This window comes from Sesamum indicum, linkage group LG10, assembly GCF_026168435.1.
Source record: "Sesamum indicum cultivar Baizhima isolate 11 linkage group LG10, ASM2616843v1, whole genome shotgun sequence".
NCBI classification, from domain to species: Eukaryota; Viridiplantae; Streptophyta; class Magnoliopsida; order Lamiales; family Pedaliaceae; genus Sesamum; species Sesamum indicum.
In genome coordinates, this window is record NC_142666.1 from 14,366,017 (window position 1) to 14,382,880 (window position 16,864).

Genomic DNA, 16,864 nt, shown 5'->3' on the forward strand with positions numbered 1-16,864 from the left:
TGAAGATACCTTTTTAGAGTAGGACTCAGGGTTCTAGCCTGAGGAGCGATAAGATGTCTATCTAGAACAGAGCTCTTGTGCCTCCGTGAAGGAGGGCTTAGGTGCTTATAGAGAACATGCCTCCCCGGACAAGAACCTGGGTACCCGCCTAAGGAAGACGGGGCCTTTTTGCGCCTCCACTGAGGAGAGCTTAGGATGTCTTATTAGACGAAGGGCTTATTCCTTGTGGTTTGTATGGAGCAATTTTGGGTCTGGAATAATGGGAAAAATACAAGGTCCCTTGTGATATTGGGAATGTTTAAAAAAACCTCTATAAATAATAAGTATCAATTACACCCCTTGTGATATGAAAAAAAAAAAATTAGAGAAACCCTCCGAGGCTAGAGTTGGTGGTACACCCACGTTGACTGCGATTATGGGTTTGGAAAGTATATTTTTTTATAATTTTGCCCTTCTCTCCAATCTATTTTTAATTAAATTAATTTAAAAAAATAATGGCTAAATTACTCTTTTCGTCCCATAAAGAACATGTTTTCCTTTTTAGTCCCACGATTTATGAGATATCCTTTTAGTCCCATATTTCAATGGACTCTCCATTCTTCAGTTAAAATTTGGAGACCAAGAAAAAATAGAAGAATAGAGGTGGGTGAAAGTCCAAGTATGTATATAAACAAATAATTTAATTATTTCTATATTTATTATAGGAAGAGAGGAGTGTAATTATTCCTTTATTTAATGTATATAACTAAATATATTAATTATTTCTATATTTTTTAAATAAATAAATAAATAAAATTATTAAAATTAAAATTAAAATTAAACTTTCACATTTCCCCAATCTCCCGGTAACGATCTCCCCCTCACCGTCAAACCAAACCCCTTGAGAGTTGAGCCTTTAGTACCCCGTCTTCCTTTTCCACCACCTCTTCCCCCAGAAGAAGGTCAACACCTCTCCGACCTAATACGCATGCGTGCGTGTATGTGTCTCTGACTTTCTTAATCTTGTACCGAACTGTCGTTTGAGAGAGTGTATTTGCATCAGTGTGTATGTGGGGTGGATAAAATATTGGTCCTGCCAGGTTGTGGCTCTGCCAGATTTCTTGGCTGTTCGGCACGAATTTTGTTCTTTGGGTTTTTTTTGTTGTTTTCGTGCAAGAATAGGATAGTTCCTGCCTGATGGGGATGTCGTAAGAAAGAGGAAGATTAAAACAAAGCTTTACCAGTTGGTCGCACGGTAGGTCGTTGATCGAAGCGCAAAAGAACATCTACAAGGTCGCAAGCCAAGGTCGTGAAATCATATGTGGCATATTGTGGCTTGATGACGTCTCAATCGGGTCAAACGGACCCGGATCCGACCGGCAATACTCCTCGGACAGGTGTCCATCGGAGAAACAGCTTAGTCATTGCATGGTTGAGCATGGAGGTGATATCTGTTCCGCAGGTGGGCCCTAGTTTCCATTGTCTATAAATACTCCAAGTCCACAGTGAGAGAAGGTACATATTTCCTTTTATCACTCACTTATTTAGATCGTAGCATTTTACCTTCGACCCCAGTATCTGACTTAAGCATCGGAGTATTGTCGTCGGGACGATCCCGACTAGCTTTGTGTTTTATTTTCGGATAACAGATCCAAATCGGTGACTTGGGAAGGTCGTGATTGTTGATCGTGGTCAAACGTGATCGAGGCGGATCAGTTTGGCACCGTCTGTGGGAAACGATTTGGAGATAAAACATAACCCTAAAACATGGAGCGGTCGCAAGGAAGTAGGCGTGCGTTAGAAGAGTAGGGAGTTTTAGTTTCTTCACTTCAAAAGGTGGTCGATGAAATTGCTGTTGACATCGCTGCTGTTGAAGCTGTCTTTTGCTTCTTCCAAGTAATTATAGATAAATGCATAATATACCCAACGATTCTCAAACTTCTCTCTTAGCTGATGATTTCTTGTTCTTTCAAGTGATCAGAGCATCCTGGCAGTTGAGCCCATGCAGGCCGCTGCCATTTCTAAAGCGACTTCTCCCTACGATCAGATTTCAAAATCTTTGAGCACAAAGGATTTTTCGTTTTCTGGCAGATATCATTGATAAGGTCATTTGCTGCCGATTATAGACATGAGAAAATAAACAAGTACAAACTTTTGTGTAGAAGTAGAAGCAAAGAACACTTTCATATTGCTTTCTGTAACTTTGAAAGTTGCTCCTGGTGCTTGTAGTGCCATGTCTTATGTAGTATTTTCATGATGTCTCCCATTGGTATAGTGGGAGAGAAAAGCGTATTAAAGTCATGATCTGGGAAAATGGGGCTAATCTCTATAGCTTAATCTTTACGATTCTTTCCCATAAAACAAATTTTTCCACTTTGCACTAACTATCAACCATTGATGCCATCATGACATGTCAAGCCAAATTTATGATATAGTCCGTTGCTATGATATCTGATAAGAGCAATTCACCTTTTTATTTTATCAGATTTTAAACCTGTAAACATAGCAATTCGTTATTCCAAGTCATATCTTCGACAAATAATAAAGGAAGCTCAAGACCATCCAATTTGCATTTTCTTCCTAAATCTCATCAAACATTGGGTAAATATTAGCCAGCAGGAAATGAGCAGTGTCTCCCAGATAGATGGTCACTAATAACCAAAACGACACTGCAAAGGCATTCCAACTTGTCGTTCCCTTCCCTGAGCCATGCTGGTTCAGCCCTTGCAAAGTTGTGTCTACAAGCAATTGGCTCATTTAGTGCAGCTGCTGTATATCTGCCTACACTTGCATAATCACCACCTTTAAAGTACTGGTTTGCAATGTTAATGTAATATAAGGCACTGTCGTAATTCACAGCACATGATTTGTATCGTTCCTTCAGTCCCTTATCTCTTGTTCTTAGAGACGAGAAGAGTATCATGTTTTTCGTTGCTTTAGCACTGGATTTGCTCAAGTCCATTGAGACTTCCCCAAGTTCAAGAGGAGAAGAGGCCTTACGAGCTCTACCATTTGATTTTAGAATCTGCAAGCACAGTCTCGGAGTTGTTGTTCTTTTGCAGACATCAGAGATCAAGTCATTTGATGTTTTTGCACGGACCCGCAGGAATGTTATATTGCCAAGTATGAAGAAGAACAATATGCATGGCTTAATTAGAGCAAAGGGCAATTCCATCTTGATTTCATCTACTTTGAAGCTTTGGTCGTCTTTTGTTATGATTGGCTTGCCAGTCAATGCGTATCCAAGAGTTTAAAGATTGGCAAATAGCTATTATGAAGTTTGACCAAAAATTGATAAGCTGAAGTTTGCAAGCATATATATACAATTATTTCCCCAGGCATTCCACGCAAGATTCATCACATTGAAGGCGGAAAATTATTTCATTTCTGAACCATGTGAAACATTGGGTATGTAAATAAGTATTAGTTGTTTTGGTTTAAATGATCAGAAATAACGGTTATGATGCTGCAAATATCTTTAAACTTCTGGTTGGCTCCTCTAAGTTGATCTGGCTCACTTGGTTGTTGCGCAAAATTCTGATCACAGTGAAGAGGGCGAATGGCGATAGCCACTGCCTTTGCGTACAGGGAGCTATAATTGCCAGAGTTGAGCAAAGCCTCCCACTCTCTGACCCCTCTAATGGCCTCAACATAGTCCTTCAAGCATGACCGAAACCGCTGTCTGGTCTTTTTCTTCCTTTCAACCTTAAATAGCATGATGATCAGCTTAAAAGTTTCTGTAGCAGTTAGTAATGTTGGTTTGAGAGAAATTTTTGCTAGGTCTCTAAGAGTTGCACCGGCAACACGACCACCTGGACTTAATATCAGATGACACAGAGGAACATCAGTTGTTTGTGAACAAATTGTTGTGATCAAGTCTGATGGTGTTGGGTCTGGTGTTGCGTTAGCCAGACATCCTAACACTACAAATAAGAGAGGAAATAACAGAGAAAGTAGCATTCTCCCCATTTTACTGCAACTGGAGAGGTGGCTTGGGGGGTAATGGGGGACTTATATTGCAGATAGATTATCAGGAAACTAGTACAATCATTGATTTTTTCGAGTAATTCGTAATCAATCTGGTGCAGTTTGTGAATGAATTTAGTGAAGAATTGGAAGAAGATAAACAGATTCGTGTAATGACAAGAATTTTCATTATATACAAAATAAAATTACAAGTTTGGCAAAAATCAACATAATCACCATTCATTTTATTCTAAGACATTCTTAATTTTGACTTCACCTCTATAAGGGGGTCTTTAGTTTTCGATTTCATTGCTCGAATCTGTTCTCTATGCGTTACAAATGGGTAATTTGGGTTATTGTTTTAGTGAGTGAGATCATCAGTCATATTAACTTAGAATTAGATTAAAATTAGATAATGATTAATGAATATCTCTAACTTGAATTCATAAATTATTAAGAGTTACTTATACTGACATCCCTACCAATATGAAAATATTCAAATTTCCCACTCTTATTATGAAAATTACATAAAACTTCTCCTTCAAATATATTCACCTTACAAATTGCCCCTTTTATTTTAGATGATCTCATGAACAAAATGGGTAATTTGGGTTATTGTTTTAGTGAGTGAGATCATCAGTCATATTAACTTAGAATTAGATTAAAATTAGATAATGTTAATGAATATCTCTAACTTGAATTCATAAATTATTAAGAGTTACTTATACTGACTTCCCTACCAATATGAAAATATTCAAATTTCCCACTCTTATTATGAAAATTACATAAAACTTCTCCTTCAAATATATTCACCTTACAAATTGTCCCTTTTATTTTAGAGATCTCATGAACAAAATGGGTAATTTGGGTTATTGTTTTAGTGAGTGAGATCATCAGTCATATTAACTTAGAATTAGATTAAAATTAGATAATGTTAATGAATATCTCTAACTTGAATTCATAAATTATTAAGAGTTACTTATACTGACTTCCCTGGCAGTTGAGCCCATGCAGGCCGCTGCCATTTTTAAAGCGACTTCTCCCTACGATCAGATTTCAAAATCTTTGAGCACAAAGGATTTTTCGTTTTCTGGCAGATATCATTGATAAGGTCATTTGCTGCCGATTATAGACATGAGAAAATAAACAAGTACAAACTTTTGTGTAGAAGTAGAAGCAAAGAACACTTTCATATTGCTTTCTGTAACTTTGAAAGTTGCTCCTGGTGCTTGTAGTGCCATGTCTTATGTAGTATTTTCATGATGTCTCCCATTGGTATAGTGGGAGAGAAAAGCGTATTAAAGTCATGATCTGGGAAAATGGGGCTAATCTCTATAGCTTAATCTTTACGATTCTTTCCCATAAAACAAATTTTTCCACTTTGCACTAACTATCAACCATTGATGCCATCATGACATGTCAAGCCAAATTTATGATATAGTCCGTTGCTATGATATCTGATAAGAGCAATTCACCTTTTTATTTTATCAGATTTTAAACCTGTAAACATAGCAATTCGTTATTCCAAGTCATATCTTCGACAAATAATAAAGGAAGCTCAAGACCATCCAATTTGCATTTTCTTCCTAAATCTCATCAAACATTGGGTAAATATTAGCCAGCAGGAAATGAGCAGTGTCTCCCAGATAGATGGTCATTAATAACCAAAACGACACTGCAAAGGCATTACAACTTGTCGTTCCCTTCCCTGAGCCATGCTGGTTCAGCCCTTGCAAAGTTGTGTCTACAAGCAATTGGCTCATTTAGTGCAGCTGCTGTATATCTGCCTACACTTGCATAATCACCACCTTTAAAGTACTGGTTTGCAATGTTAATGTAATATTAGGCACTGTCGTAATTCACAGCACATGATTTGTATCGTTCCTTCAGTCCCTTATCTCTTGTTCTTAGAGACGAGAAGAGTATCATGTTTTTCGTTGCTTTAGCACTGGATTTGCTCAAGTCCATTGAGACTTCCCCAAGTTCAAGAGGAGAAGAGGCCTTACGAGCTCTACCATTTGATTTTAGAATCTGCAAGCACAGTCTCGGAGTTGTTGTTCTTTTGCAGACATCAGAGATCAAGTCATTTGATGTTTTTGCACGGACCCGCAGGAATGTTATATTGCCAAGTATGAAGAAGAACAATATGCATGGCTTAATTAGAGCAAAGGGCAATTCCATCTTGATTTCATCTACTTTGAAGCTTTGGTCGTCTTTTGTTATGATTGGCTTGCCAGTCAATGCGTATCCAAGAGTTTAAAGATTGGCAAATAGCTATTATGAAGTTTGACCAAAAATTGATAAGCTGAAGTTTGCAAACATATATATACAATTATTTCCAAAGGCATTCCACGCAAGATTCATCACATTGAAGGCGGAAAATTATTTCATTTCTGAACCATGTGAAACATTGGGTATGTAAATAAGTATTAGTTGTTTTGGTTTAAATGATCAGAAATAACGGTTATGATGCTGCAAATATCTTTAAACTTCTGGTTGGCTCCTCTAAGTTGATCTGGCTCACTTGGTTGTTGCGCAAAATTCTGATCACAGTGAAGAGGGCGAATGGCGATAGCCACTGCCTTTGAGTACAGGGAGCTATAATTGCCAGAGTTGAGCAAAGCCTCCCACTCTCTGACCCCTCTAATGGCCTCAACATAGTCCTTCAAGCATGACCGAAACCGCTGTCTGGTCTTTTTCTTCCTTTCAACCTTAAATAGCATGATGATCAGCTTAAAAGTTTCTGTAGCAGTTAGTAATGTTGGTTTGAGAGAAATTTTTGCTAGGTCTCTAAGAGTTGCACCGGCAACACGACCACCTGGACTTAATATCAGATGACACAGAGGAACATCAGTTGTTTGTGAACAAATTGTTGTGATCAAGTCTGATGGTGTTGGGTCTGGTGTTGCGTTAGCCAGACATCCTAACACTACAAATAAGAGAGGAAATAACAGAGAAAGTAGCATTCTCCCCATTTTACTGCAACTGGAGAGGTGGCTTGGGGGGTAATGGGGGACTTATATTGCAGATAGATTATCAGGAAACTAGTACAATCATTGATTTTTTCGAGTAATTCGTAATCAATCTGGTGCAGTTTGTGAATGAATTTAGTGAAGAATTGGAAGAAGATAAACAGATTCGTGTAATGACAAGAATTTTCATTATATACAAAATAAAATTACAAGTTTGGCAAAAATCAACATAATCACCATTCATTTTATTCTAAGACATTCTTAATTTTGACTTCACCTCTATAAGGGGGTCTTTAGTTTTCGATTTCATTGCTCGAATCTGTTCTCTATGCGTTACAAATGGGTAATTTGGGTTATTGTTTTAGTGAGTGAGATCATCAGTCATATTAACTTAGAATTAGATTAAAATTAGATAATGTTAATGAATATCTCTAACTTGAATTCATAAATTATTAAGAGTTACTTATACTGACTTCCCTACCAATATGAAAATATTCAAATTTCCCACTCTTATTATGAAAATTACATAAAACTTCTCCTTCAAATATATTCACCTTACAAATTGCCCCTTTTATTTTAGATGATCTCATGAACAAAATGGGTAATTTGGGTTATTGTTTTAGTGAGTGAGATCATCAGTCATATTAACTTAGAATTAGATTAAAATTAGATAATGTTAATGAATATCTCTAACTTGAATTCATAAATTATTAAGAGTTACTTATACTGACTTCCCTACCAATATGAAAATATTCAAATTTCCCACTCTTATTATGAAAATTACATAAAACTTCTCCTTCAAATATATTCACCTTACAAATTGTCCCTTTTATTTTAGAGATCTCATGAACAAAATGGGTAATTTGGGTTATTGTTTTAGTGAGTGAGATCATCAGTCATATTAACTTAGAATTAGATTAAAATTAGATAATGTTAATGAATATCTCTAACTTGAATTCATAAATTATTAAGAGTTACTTATACTGACTTCCCTGGCAGTTGAGCCCATGCAGGCCGCTGCCATTTTTAAAGCGACTTCTCCCTACGATCAGATTTCAAAATCTTTGAGCACAAAGGATTTTTCGTTTTCTGGCAGATATCATTGATAAGGTCATTTGCTGCCGATTATAGACATGAGAAAATAAACAAGTACAAACTTTTGTGTAGAAGTAGAAGCAAAGAACACTTTCATATTGCTTTCTGTAACTTTGAAAGTTGCTCCTGGTGCTTGTAGTGCCATGTCTTATGTAGTATTTTCATGATGTCTCCCATTGGTATAGTGGGAGAGAAAAGCGTATTAAAGTCATGATCTGGGAAAATGGGGCTAATCTCTATAGCTTAATCTTTACGATTCTTTCCCATAAAACAAATTTTTCCACTTTGCACTAACTATCAACCATTGATGCCATCATGACATGTCAAGCCAAATTTATGATATAGTCCGTTTCTATGATATCTGATAAGAGCAATTTACCTTTTTATTTTATCAGATTTTAAACCTGTAAACATAGCAATTCGTTATTCCAAGTCATATCTTCGACAAATAATAAAGGAAGCTCAAGACCATCCAATTTGCATTTTCTTCCTAAATCTCATCAAACATTGGGTAAATATTAGCCAGCAGGAAATGAGCAGTGTCTCCCAGATAGATGGTCACTAATAACCAAAACGACACTGCACAGGCATTCCAACTTGTCGTTCCCTTCCCTGAGCCATGCTGGTTCAGCCCTTGCAAAGTTGTGTCTACAAGCAATTGGCTCATTTAGTGCAGCTGCTGTATATCTGCCTACACTTGCATAATCACCACCTTTAAAGTACTGGTTTGCAATGTTAATGTAATATAAGGCACTGTCGTAATTCACAGCACATGATTTGTATCGTTCCTTCAGTCCCTTATCTCTTGTTCTTAGAGACGAGAAGAGTATCATGTTTTTCGTTGCTTTAGCACTGGATTTGCTCAAGTCCATTGAGACTTCCCCAAGTTCAAGAGGAGAAGAGGCCTTACGAGCTCTACCATTTGATTTTAGAATCTGCAAGCACAGTCTCGGAGTTGTTGTTCTTTTGCAGACATCAGAGATCAAGTCATTTGATGTTTTTGCACGGACCCGCAGGAATGTTATATTGCCAAGTATGAAGAAGAACAATATGCATGGCTTAATTAGAGCAAAGGGCAATTCCATCTTGATTTCATCTACTTTGAAGCTTTGGTCGTCTTTTGTTATGATTGGCTTGCCAGTCAATGCGTATCCAAGAGTTTAAAGATTGGCAAATAGCTATTATGAAGTTTGACCAAAAATTGATAAGCTGAAGTTTGCAAGCATATATATACAATTATTTCCCCAGGCATTCCACGCAAGATTCATCACATTGAAGGCGGAAAATTATTTCATTTCTGAACCATGTGAAACATTGGGTATGTAAATAAGTATTAGTTGTTTTGGTTTAAATGATCAGAAATAACGGTTATGATGCTGCAAATATCTTTAAACTTCTGGTTGGCTCCTCTAAGTTGATCTGGCTCACTTGGTTGTTGCGCAAAATTCTGATCACAGTGAAGAGGGCGAATGGCGATAGCCACTGCCTTTGCGTACAGGGAGCTATAATTGCCAGAGTTGAGCAAAGCCTCCCACTCTCTGACCCCTCTAATGGCCTCAACATAGTCCTTCAAGCATGACCGAAACCGCTGTCTGGTCTTTTTCTTCCTTTCAACCTTAAATAGCATGATGATCAGCTTAAAAGTTTCTGTAGCAGTTAGTAATGTTGGTTTGAGAGAAATTTTTGCTAGGTCTCTAAGAGTTGCACCGGCAACACGACCACCTGGACTTAATATCAGATGACACAGAGGAACATCAGTTGTTTGTGAACAAATTGTTGTGATCAAGTCTGATGGTGTTGGGTCTGGTGTTGCGTTAGCCAGACATCCTAACACTACAAATAAGAGAGGAAATAACAGAGAAAGTAGCATTCTCCCCATTTTACTGCAACTGGAGAGGTGGCTTGGGGGGTAATGGGGGACTTATATTGCAGATAGATTATCAGGAAACTAGTACAATCATTGATTTTTTCGAGTAATTCGTAATCAATCTGGTGCAGTTTGTGAATGAATTTAGTGAAGAATTGGAAGAAGATAAACAGATTCGTGTAATGACAAGAATTTTCATTATATACAAAATAAAATTACAAGTTTGGCAAAAATCAACATAATCACCATTCATTTTATTCTAAGACATTCTTAATTTTGACTTCACCTCTATAAGGGGGTCTTTAGTTTTCGATTTCATTGCTCGAATCTGTTCTCTATGCGTTACAAATGGGTAATTTGGGTTATTGTTTTAGTGAGTGAGATCATCAGTCATATTAACTTAGAATTAGATTAAAATTAGATAATGATTAATGAATATCTCTAACTTGAATTCATAAATTATTAAGAGTTACTTATACTGACATCCCTACCAATATGAAAATATTCAAATTTCCCACTCTTATTATGAAAATTACATAAAACTTCTCCTTCAAATATATTCACCTTACAAATTGCCCCTTTTATTTTAGATGATCTCATGAACAAAATGGGTAATTTGGGTTATTGTTTTAGTGAGTGAGATCATCAGTCATATTAACTTAGAATTAGATTAAAATTAGATAATGTTAATGAATATCTCTAACTTGAATTCATAAATTATTAAGAGTTACTTATACTGACTTCCCTACCAATATGAAAATATTCAAATTTCCCACTCTTATTATGAAAATTACATAAAACTTCTCCTTCAAATATATTCACCTTACAAATTGTCCCTTTTATTTTAGAGATCTCATGAACAAAATGGGTAATTTGGGTTATTGTTTTAGTGAGTGAGATCATCAGTCATATTAACTTAGAATTAGATTAAAATTAGATAATGTTAATGAATATCTCTAACTTGAATTCATAAATTATTAAGAGTTACTTATACTGACTTCCCTGGCAGTTGAGCCCATGCAGGCCGCTGCCATTTTTAAAGCGACTTCTCCCTACGATCAGATTTCAAAATCTTTGAGCACAAAGGATTTTTCGTTTTCTGGCAGATATCATTGATAAGGTCATTTGCTGCCGATTATAGACATGAGAAAATAAACAAGTACAAACTTTTGTGTAGAAGTAGAAGCAAAGAACACTTTCATATTGCTTTCTGTAACTTTGAAAGTTGCTCCTGGTGCTTGTAGTGCCATGTCTTATGTAGTATTTTCATGATGTCTCCCATTGGTATAGTGGGAGAGAAAAGCGTATTAAAGTCATGATCTGGGAAAATGGGGCTAATCTCTATAGCTTAATCTTTACGATTCTTTCCCATAAAACAAATTTTTCCACTTTGCACTAACTATCAACCATTGATGCCATCATGACATGTCAAGCCAAATTTATGATATAGTCCGTTTCTATGATATCTGATAAGAGCAATTCACCTTTTTATTTTATCAGATTTTAAACCTGTAAACATAGCAATTCGTTATTCCAAGTCATATCTTCGACAAATAATAAAGGAAGCTCAAGACCATCCAATTTGCATTTTCTTCCTAAATCTCATCAAACATTGGGTAAATATTAGCCAGCAGGAAATGAGCAGTGTCTCCCAGATAGATGGTCACTAATAACCAAAACGACACTGCAAAGGCATTCCAACTTGTCGTTCCCTTCCCTGAGCCATGCTGGTTCAACCCTTGCAAAGTTGTGTCTACAAGCAATTGGCTCATTTAGTGCAGCTGCTGTATATCTGCCTACACTTGCATAATCACCACCTTTAAAGTACTGGTTTGCAATGTTAATGTAATATAAGGCACTGTCGTAATTCACAGCACATGATTTGTATCGTTCCTTCAGTCCCTTATCTCTTGTTCTTAGAGACGAGAAGAGTATCATGTTTTTCGTTGCTTTAGCACTGGATTTGCTCAAGTCCATTGAGACTTCCCCAAGTTCAAGAGGAGAAGAGGCCTTACGAGCACTACCATTTGATTTTAGAATCTGCAAGCACAGTCTCGGAGTTGTTGTTCTTTTGCAGACATCAGAGATCAAGTCATTTGATGTTTTTGCACGGACCCGCAGGAATGTTATATTGCCAAGTATGAAGAAGAACAATATGAATGGCTTAATTAGAGCAAAGGGCAATTCCATCTTGATTTCATCTACTTTGAAGCTTTGGTCGTCTTTTGTTATGATTGGCTTGCCAGTCAATGCGTATCCAAGAGTTTAAAGATTGGCAAATAGCTATTATGAAGTTTGACCAAAAATTGATAAGCTGAAGTTTGCAAACATATATATACAGTTATTTCCCCAGGCATTCCACGCAAGATTCATCACATTGAAGGCGGAAAATTATTTCATTTCTGAACCATGTGAAACATTGGGTATGTAAATAAGTATTAGTTGTTTTGGTTTAAATGATCAGAAATAACGGTTATGATGCTGCAAATATCTTTAAACTTCTGGTTGGCTCCTCTAAGTTGATCTGGCTCACTTGGTTGTTGCGCAAAATTCTGATCACAGTGAAGAGGGCGAATGGCGATAGCCACTGCCTTTGCGTACAGGGAGCTATAATTGCCAGAGTTGAGCAAAGCCTCCCACTCTCTGACCCCTCTAATGGCCTCAACATAGTCCTTCAAGCATGACCAAAACCGCTGTCTGGTCTTTTTCTTCCTTTCGACCTTAAATAGCATGATGATCAGCTTAAAAGTTTCTGTAGCAGTTAGTAATGTTGGTTTGAGAGAAATTTTTGCTAGGTCTCTAAGAGTTGCACCGGCAACACGACCACCTGGACTTAATATCAGATGACACAGAGGAACATCAGTTGTTTGTGAACAAATTGTTGTGATCAAGTCTGATGGTGTTGGGTCTGGTGTTGCGTTAGCCAGACATCCTAACACTACAAATAAGAGAGGAAATAACAGAGAAAGTAGCATTCTCCCCATTTTACTGCAACTGGAGAGGTGGCTTAGGGGGTAATGGGGGACTTATATTGCAGATAGATTATCAGGAAACTAGTACAATCATTGATTTTTTCGAGTAATTCGTAATCAATCTGGTGCAGTTTGTGAATGAATTTAGTGAAGAATTGGAAGAAGATAAACAGATTCGTGTAATGACAAGAATTTTCATTATATACAAAATAAAATTACAAGTTTGACAAAAATCAACATAATCACCATTCATTTTATTCTAAGACATTCTTAATTTTGACTTCACCTCTATAAGGAGGTCTTTAGTTTTCGATTTCATTGCTCGAATCTGTTCTCTATGCGTTACAAATGGGTAATTTGGGTTATTGTTTTAGTGAGTGAGATCATCAGTCATATTAACTTAGAATTAGATTAAAATTAGATAATGATTAATGAATATCTCTAACTTGAATTCATAAATTATTAAGAGTTACTTATACTGACTTCCCTACCAATATGAAAATATTCAAATTTCCCACTCTTATTATGAAAATTACATAAAACTTCTCCTTCAAATATATTCACCTTACAAATTGCCCCTTTTATTTTAGATGATCTCATGAACAAAATGGGTAATTTGGGTTATTGTTTTAGTGAGTGAGATCATCAGTCATATTAACTTAGAATTAGATTAAAATTAGATAATGTTAATGAATATCTCTAACTTGAATTCATAAATTATTAAGAGTTACTTATACTGACTTCCCTACCAATATGAAAATATTCAAATTTCCCACTCTTATTATGAAAATTACATAAAACTTCTCCTTCAAATATATTCACCTTACAAATTGTCCCTTTTATTTTAGAGATCTCATGAACAAAATGGGTAATTTGGGTTATTGTTTTAGTGAGTGAGATCATCAGTCATATTAACTTAGAATTAGATTAAAATTAGATAATGTTAATGAATATCTCTAACTTGAATTCATAAATTATTAAGAGTTACTTATACTGACTTCCCTGGCAGTTGAGCCCATGCAGGCCGCTGCCATTTTTAAAGCGACTTCTCCCTACGATCAGATTTCAAAATCTTTGAGCACAAAGGATTTTTCGTTTTCTGGCAGATATCATTGATAAGGTCATTTGCTGCCGATTATAGACATGAGAAAATAAACAAGTACAAACTTTTGTGTAGAAGTAGAAGCAAAGAACACTTTCATATTGCTTTCTGTAACTTTGAAAGTTGCTCCTGGTGCTTGTAGTGCCATGTCTTATGTAGTATTTTCATGATGTCTCCCATTGGTATAGTGGGAGAGAAAAGCGTATTAAAGTCATGATCTGGGAAAATGGGGCTAATCTCTATAGCTTAATCTTTACGATTCATTCCCATATAAAACAAATTTTTCCACTTTGCACTAACTATCAACCATTGATGCCATCATGACATGTCAAGCCAAATTTATGATATAGTCCGTTTCTATGATATCTGATAAGAGCAATTCACCTTTTTATTTTATCAGATTTTAAACCCGTAAACATAGCAATTCGTTATTCCAAGTCATATCTTCGACAAATAATAAAGGAAGCTCAAGACCATCCAATTTGCATTTTCTTCCTAAATCTCATCAAACATTGGGTAAATATTAGCCAGCAGGAAATGAGCAGTGTCTCCCAGATAGATGGTCACTAATAACCAAAACGACACTGCAAAGGCATTCCAACTTGTCGTTCCCTTCCCTGAGCCATGCTGGTTCAGCCCTTGCAAAGTTGTGTCTACAAGCAATTGGCTCATTTAGTGCAGCTGCTGTATATCTGCCTACACTTGCATAATCACCACCTTTAAAGTACTGGTTTGCAATGTTAATGTAATATAAGGCACTGTCGTAATTCACAGCACATGATTTGTATCGTTCCTTTAGTCCCTTATCTCTTGTTCTTAGAGACGAGAAGAGTATCATGTTTTTCGTTGCTTTAGCATTGGATTTGCTCAAGTCCATTGAGACTTCCCCAAGTTCAGGAGGAGAAGAGGCCTTACGAGCTCTACCATTTGATTTTAGAATCTGCAAGCACAGTCTCGGAGTTGTTGTTCTTTTGCAGACATCAGAGATCAAGTCATTTGATGTTTTTGCACGGACCCGCAGGAATGTTATATTGCCAAGTATGAAGAAGAACAATATGAATGGCTTAATTAGAGCAAAGGGCAATTCCATCTTGATTTCATCTACTTTGAAGCTTTGGTCGTCTTTTGTTATGATTGGCTTGCCAGTCAATGCGTATCCAAGAGTTTAAAGATTGGCAAATAGCTATTATGAAGTTTGACCAAAAATTGATAAGCTGAAGTTTGCAAACATATATATACAGTTATTTCCCCAGGCATTCCACGCAAGATTCATCACATTGAAGGCGGAAAATTATTTCATTTCTGAACCATGTGAAACATTGGGTATGCAAGTAAGTATTAGTTGTTTTGGTTTAAATGATCAGAAATAACGGTTATGATGCTGCAAATATCTTTAAACTTCTGGTTGGCTCCTCTAAGTTGATCTGGCTCACTTGGTTGTTGCGCAAAATTTTGATCACAGTGAAGAGGGCGAATGGCGATAGCCACTGCCTTTGCGTACAGGGAGCTATAATTGCCAGAGTTGAGCAAAGCCTCCCACTCTCTGACCCCTCTAATGGCCTCAACATAGTCCTTCAAGCATGACCGAAACCGCTGTCTGGTCTTTTTCTTCCTTTCAACCTTAAATAGCATGATGATCAGCTTAAAAGTTTCTGTAGCAGTTAGTAATGTTGGTTTGAGAGAAATTTTTGCTAGGTCTCTAAGAGTTGCACCGGCAACACGACCACCTGGACTTAATATCAGATGACACAGAGGAACATCAGTTGTTTGTGAACAAATTGTTGTGATCAAGTCTGATGGTGTTGGGTCTGGTGTTGCGTTAGCCAGACATCCTAACACTACAAATAAGAGAGGAAATAACAGCGAAAGTAGCATTCTCCCCATTTTACTGCAACTGGAGAGGTGGCTTGGGGGGTAATGGGGGACTTATATTGCAGATAGATTATCAGGAAACTAGTACAATCATTGATTTTTTCGAGTAATTCGTAATCAATCTGGTGCAGTTTGTGAATGAATTTAGTGAAGAATTGGAAGAAGATAAACAGATTCGTGTAATGACAAGAATTTTCATTATATACAAAATAAAATTACAAGTTTGGCAAAAGTCAACATAATCACCATTCATTTTATTCTAAGACATTCTTAATTTTGACTTCACCTCTATAAGGGGGTCTTTAGTTTTCGATTTCATTGCTCGAATCTGTTCTCTATGCGTTACAAATGGGTAATTTGGGTTATTGTTTTAGTGAGTGAGATCATCAGTCATATTAACTTAGAATTAGATTAAAATTAGATAATGTTAATGAATATCTCTAACTTGAATTCATAAATTATTAAGAGTTACTTATACTGACTTCCCTACCAATATGAAAATATTCAAATTTCCCACTCTTATTATGAAAATTACATAAAACTTCTCCTTCAAATATATTCACCTTACAAATTGCCCCTTTTATTTTAGAGATCTCATGAACAAAATGGGTAATTTGGGTTATTGTTTTAGTGAGTGAGATCATCAGTCATATTAACTTAGAATTAGATTAAAATTAGATAATGTTAATGAATATCTCTAACTTGAATTCATAAATTATTAAGAGTTACTTATACTGACTTCCCTACCAATATGAAAATATTCAAATTTCCCACTTATTATGAAAATTACATAAAACTTCTCCTTCAAATATATTCACCTTACAAATTGCCCCTTTTATTTTAGATGATCTCATGAATAAAATGGGTAATTTGGGTTATTGTTTTAGTGAGTGAGATCATTAGTCATATTAACTTAGAATTAGATTAAAATTAGATAATGTTAATGAATATCTCTAACTTGAATTCATAAATTATTAAGAGTAACTTATACTGACTTCCCTACCAATATGAATATATTCAAATTTCCCACTTATTATGA

The 16,864-nt window shown here is 36.1% G+C and overlaps 7 protein-coding genes across 7 annotated transcripts; all 7 read right to left on the reverse strand.

Moving 5' to 3' along the window:
• Window positions 1-2,587: 2,587 nt before the first annotated feature.
• Window positions 2,588-3,154, reverse strand: LOC105172234 (pectinesterase inhibitor-like). Its single transcript, XM_011093607.1, has one exon. The coding sequence runs from the start codon at window positions 3,152-3,154 to the stop codon at window positions 2,588-2,590; it is 567 nt and encodes a 188-aa protein (XP_011091909.1).
• Window positions 3,155-8,530: 5,376 nt separating this feature from the next.
• On the reverse strand, window positions 8,531-9,097 carry LOC148786706 (pectinesterase inhibitor-like). The gene has a single exon (XM_088886240.1). The coding sequence runs from the start codon at window positions 9,095-9,097 to the stop codon at window positions 8,531-8,533; it is 567 nt and encodes a 188-aa protein (XP_088742366.1).
• Window positions 9,098-9,345: 248 nt separating this feature from the next.
• On the reverse strand, window positions 9,346-9,891 carry LOC105172229 (pectinesterase inhibitor-like). Its single transcript, XM_011093602.2, has one exon. It carries the CDS (start codon window positions 9,889-9,891, stop codon window positions 9,346-9,348), a length of 546 nt encoding a protein of 181 aa, XP_011091904.2.
• Window positions 9,892-11,502: 1,611 nt separating this feature from the next.
• Window positions 11,503-12,069, reverse strand: LOC105172232 (pectinesterase inhibitor-like). The gene has a single exon (XM_011093605.2). It carries the CDS (start codon window positions 12,067-12,069, stop codon window positions 11,503-11,505), a length of 567 nt encoding a protein of 188 aa, XP_011091907.2.
• Window positions 12,070-12,317: 248 nt separating this feature from the next.
• On the reverse strand, window positions 12,318-12,863 carry LOC105172231 (pectinesterase inhibitor-like). The gene has a single exon (XM_011093604.2). It carries the CDS (start codon window positions 12,861-12,863, stop codon window positions 12,318-12,320), a length of 546 nt encoding a protein of 181 aa, XP_011091906.2.
• A 1,613-nt stretch (window positions 12,864-14,476) lies between these two features.
• LOC105160063 (pectinesterase inhibitor-like) lies at window positions 14,477-15,043 on the reverse strand. The gene has a single exon (XM_011077327.2). It carries the CDS (start codon window positions 15,041-15,043, stop codon window positions 14,477-14,479), a length of 567 nt encoding a protein of 188 aa, XP_011075629.2.
• Window positions 15,044-15,291: 248 nt separating this feature from the next.
• On the reverse strand, window positions 15,292-15,837 carry LOC148786707 (pectinesterase inhibitor-like). Its single transcript, XM_088886242.1, has one exon. The coding sequence runs from the start codon at window positions 15,835-15,837 to the stop codon at window positions 15,292-15,294; it is 546 nt and encodes a 181-aa protein (XP_088742368.1).
• Window positions 15,838-16,864: the final 1,027 nt, after the last annotated feature.

What these genes read in the sequence shown, in the direction of transcription:
- LOC148786706 (XM_088886240.1), bottom strand. Translation starts at nt 9,097, where the DNA reads ATGGAATTGCCCTTTGCTCTAATTAAGCCATGCATATTGTTCTTCTTC.
- LOC148786707 (XM_088886242.1), bottom strand. Translation starts at nt 15,837, where the DNA reads ATGGGGAGAATGCTACTTTCGCTGTTATTTCCTCTCTTATTTGTAGTG.
- LOC105160063 (XM_011077327.2), bottom strand. Translation starts at nt 15,043, where the DNA reads ATGGAATTGCCCTTTGCTCTAATTAAGCCATTCATATTGTTCTTCTTC.
- LOC105172231 (XM_011093604.2), bottom strand. Translation starts at nt 12,863, where the DNA reads ATGGGGAGAATGCTACTTTCTCTGTTATTTCCTCTCTTATTTGTAGTG.
- LOC105172229 (XM_011093602.2), bottom strand. Translation starts at nt 9,891, where the DNA reads ATGGGGAGAATGCTACTTTCTCTGTTATTTCCTCTCTTATTTGTAGTG.
- LOC105172232 (XM_011093605.2), bottom strand. Translation starts at nt 12,069, where the DNA reads ATGGAATTGCCCTTTGCTCTAATTAAGCCATTCATATTGTTCTTCTTC.
- LOC105172234 (XM_011093607.1), bottom strand. Translation starts at nt 3,154, where the DNA reads ATGGAATTGCCCTTTGCTCTAATTAAGCCATGCATATTGTTCTTCTTC.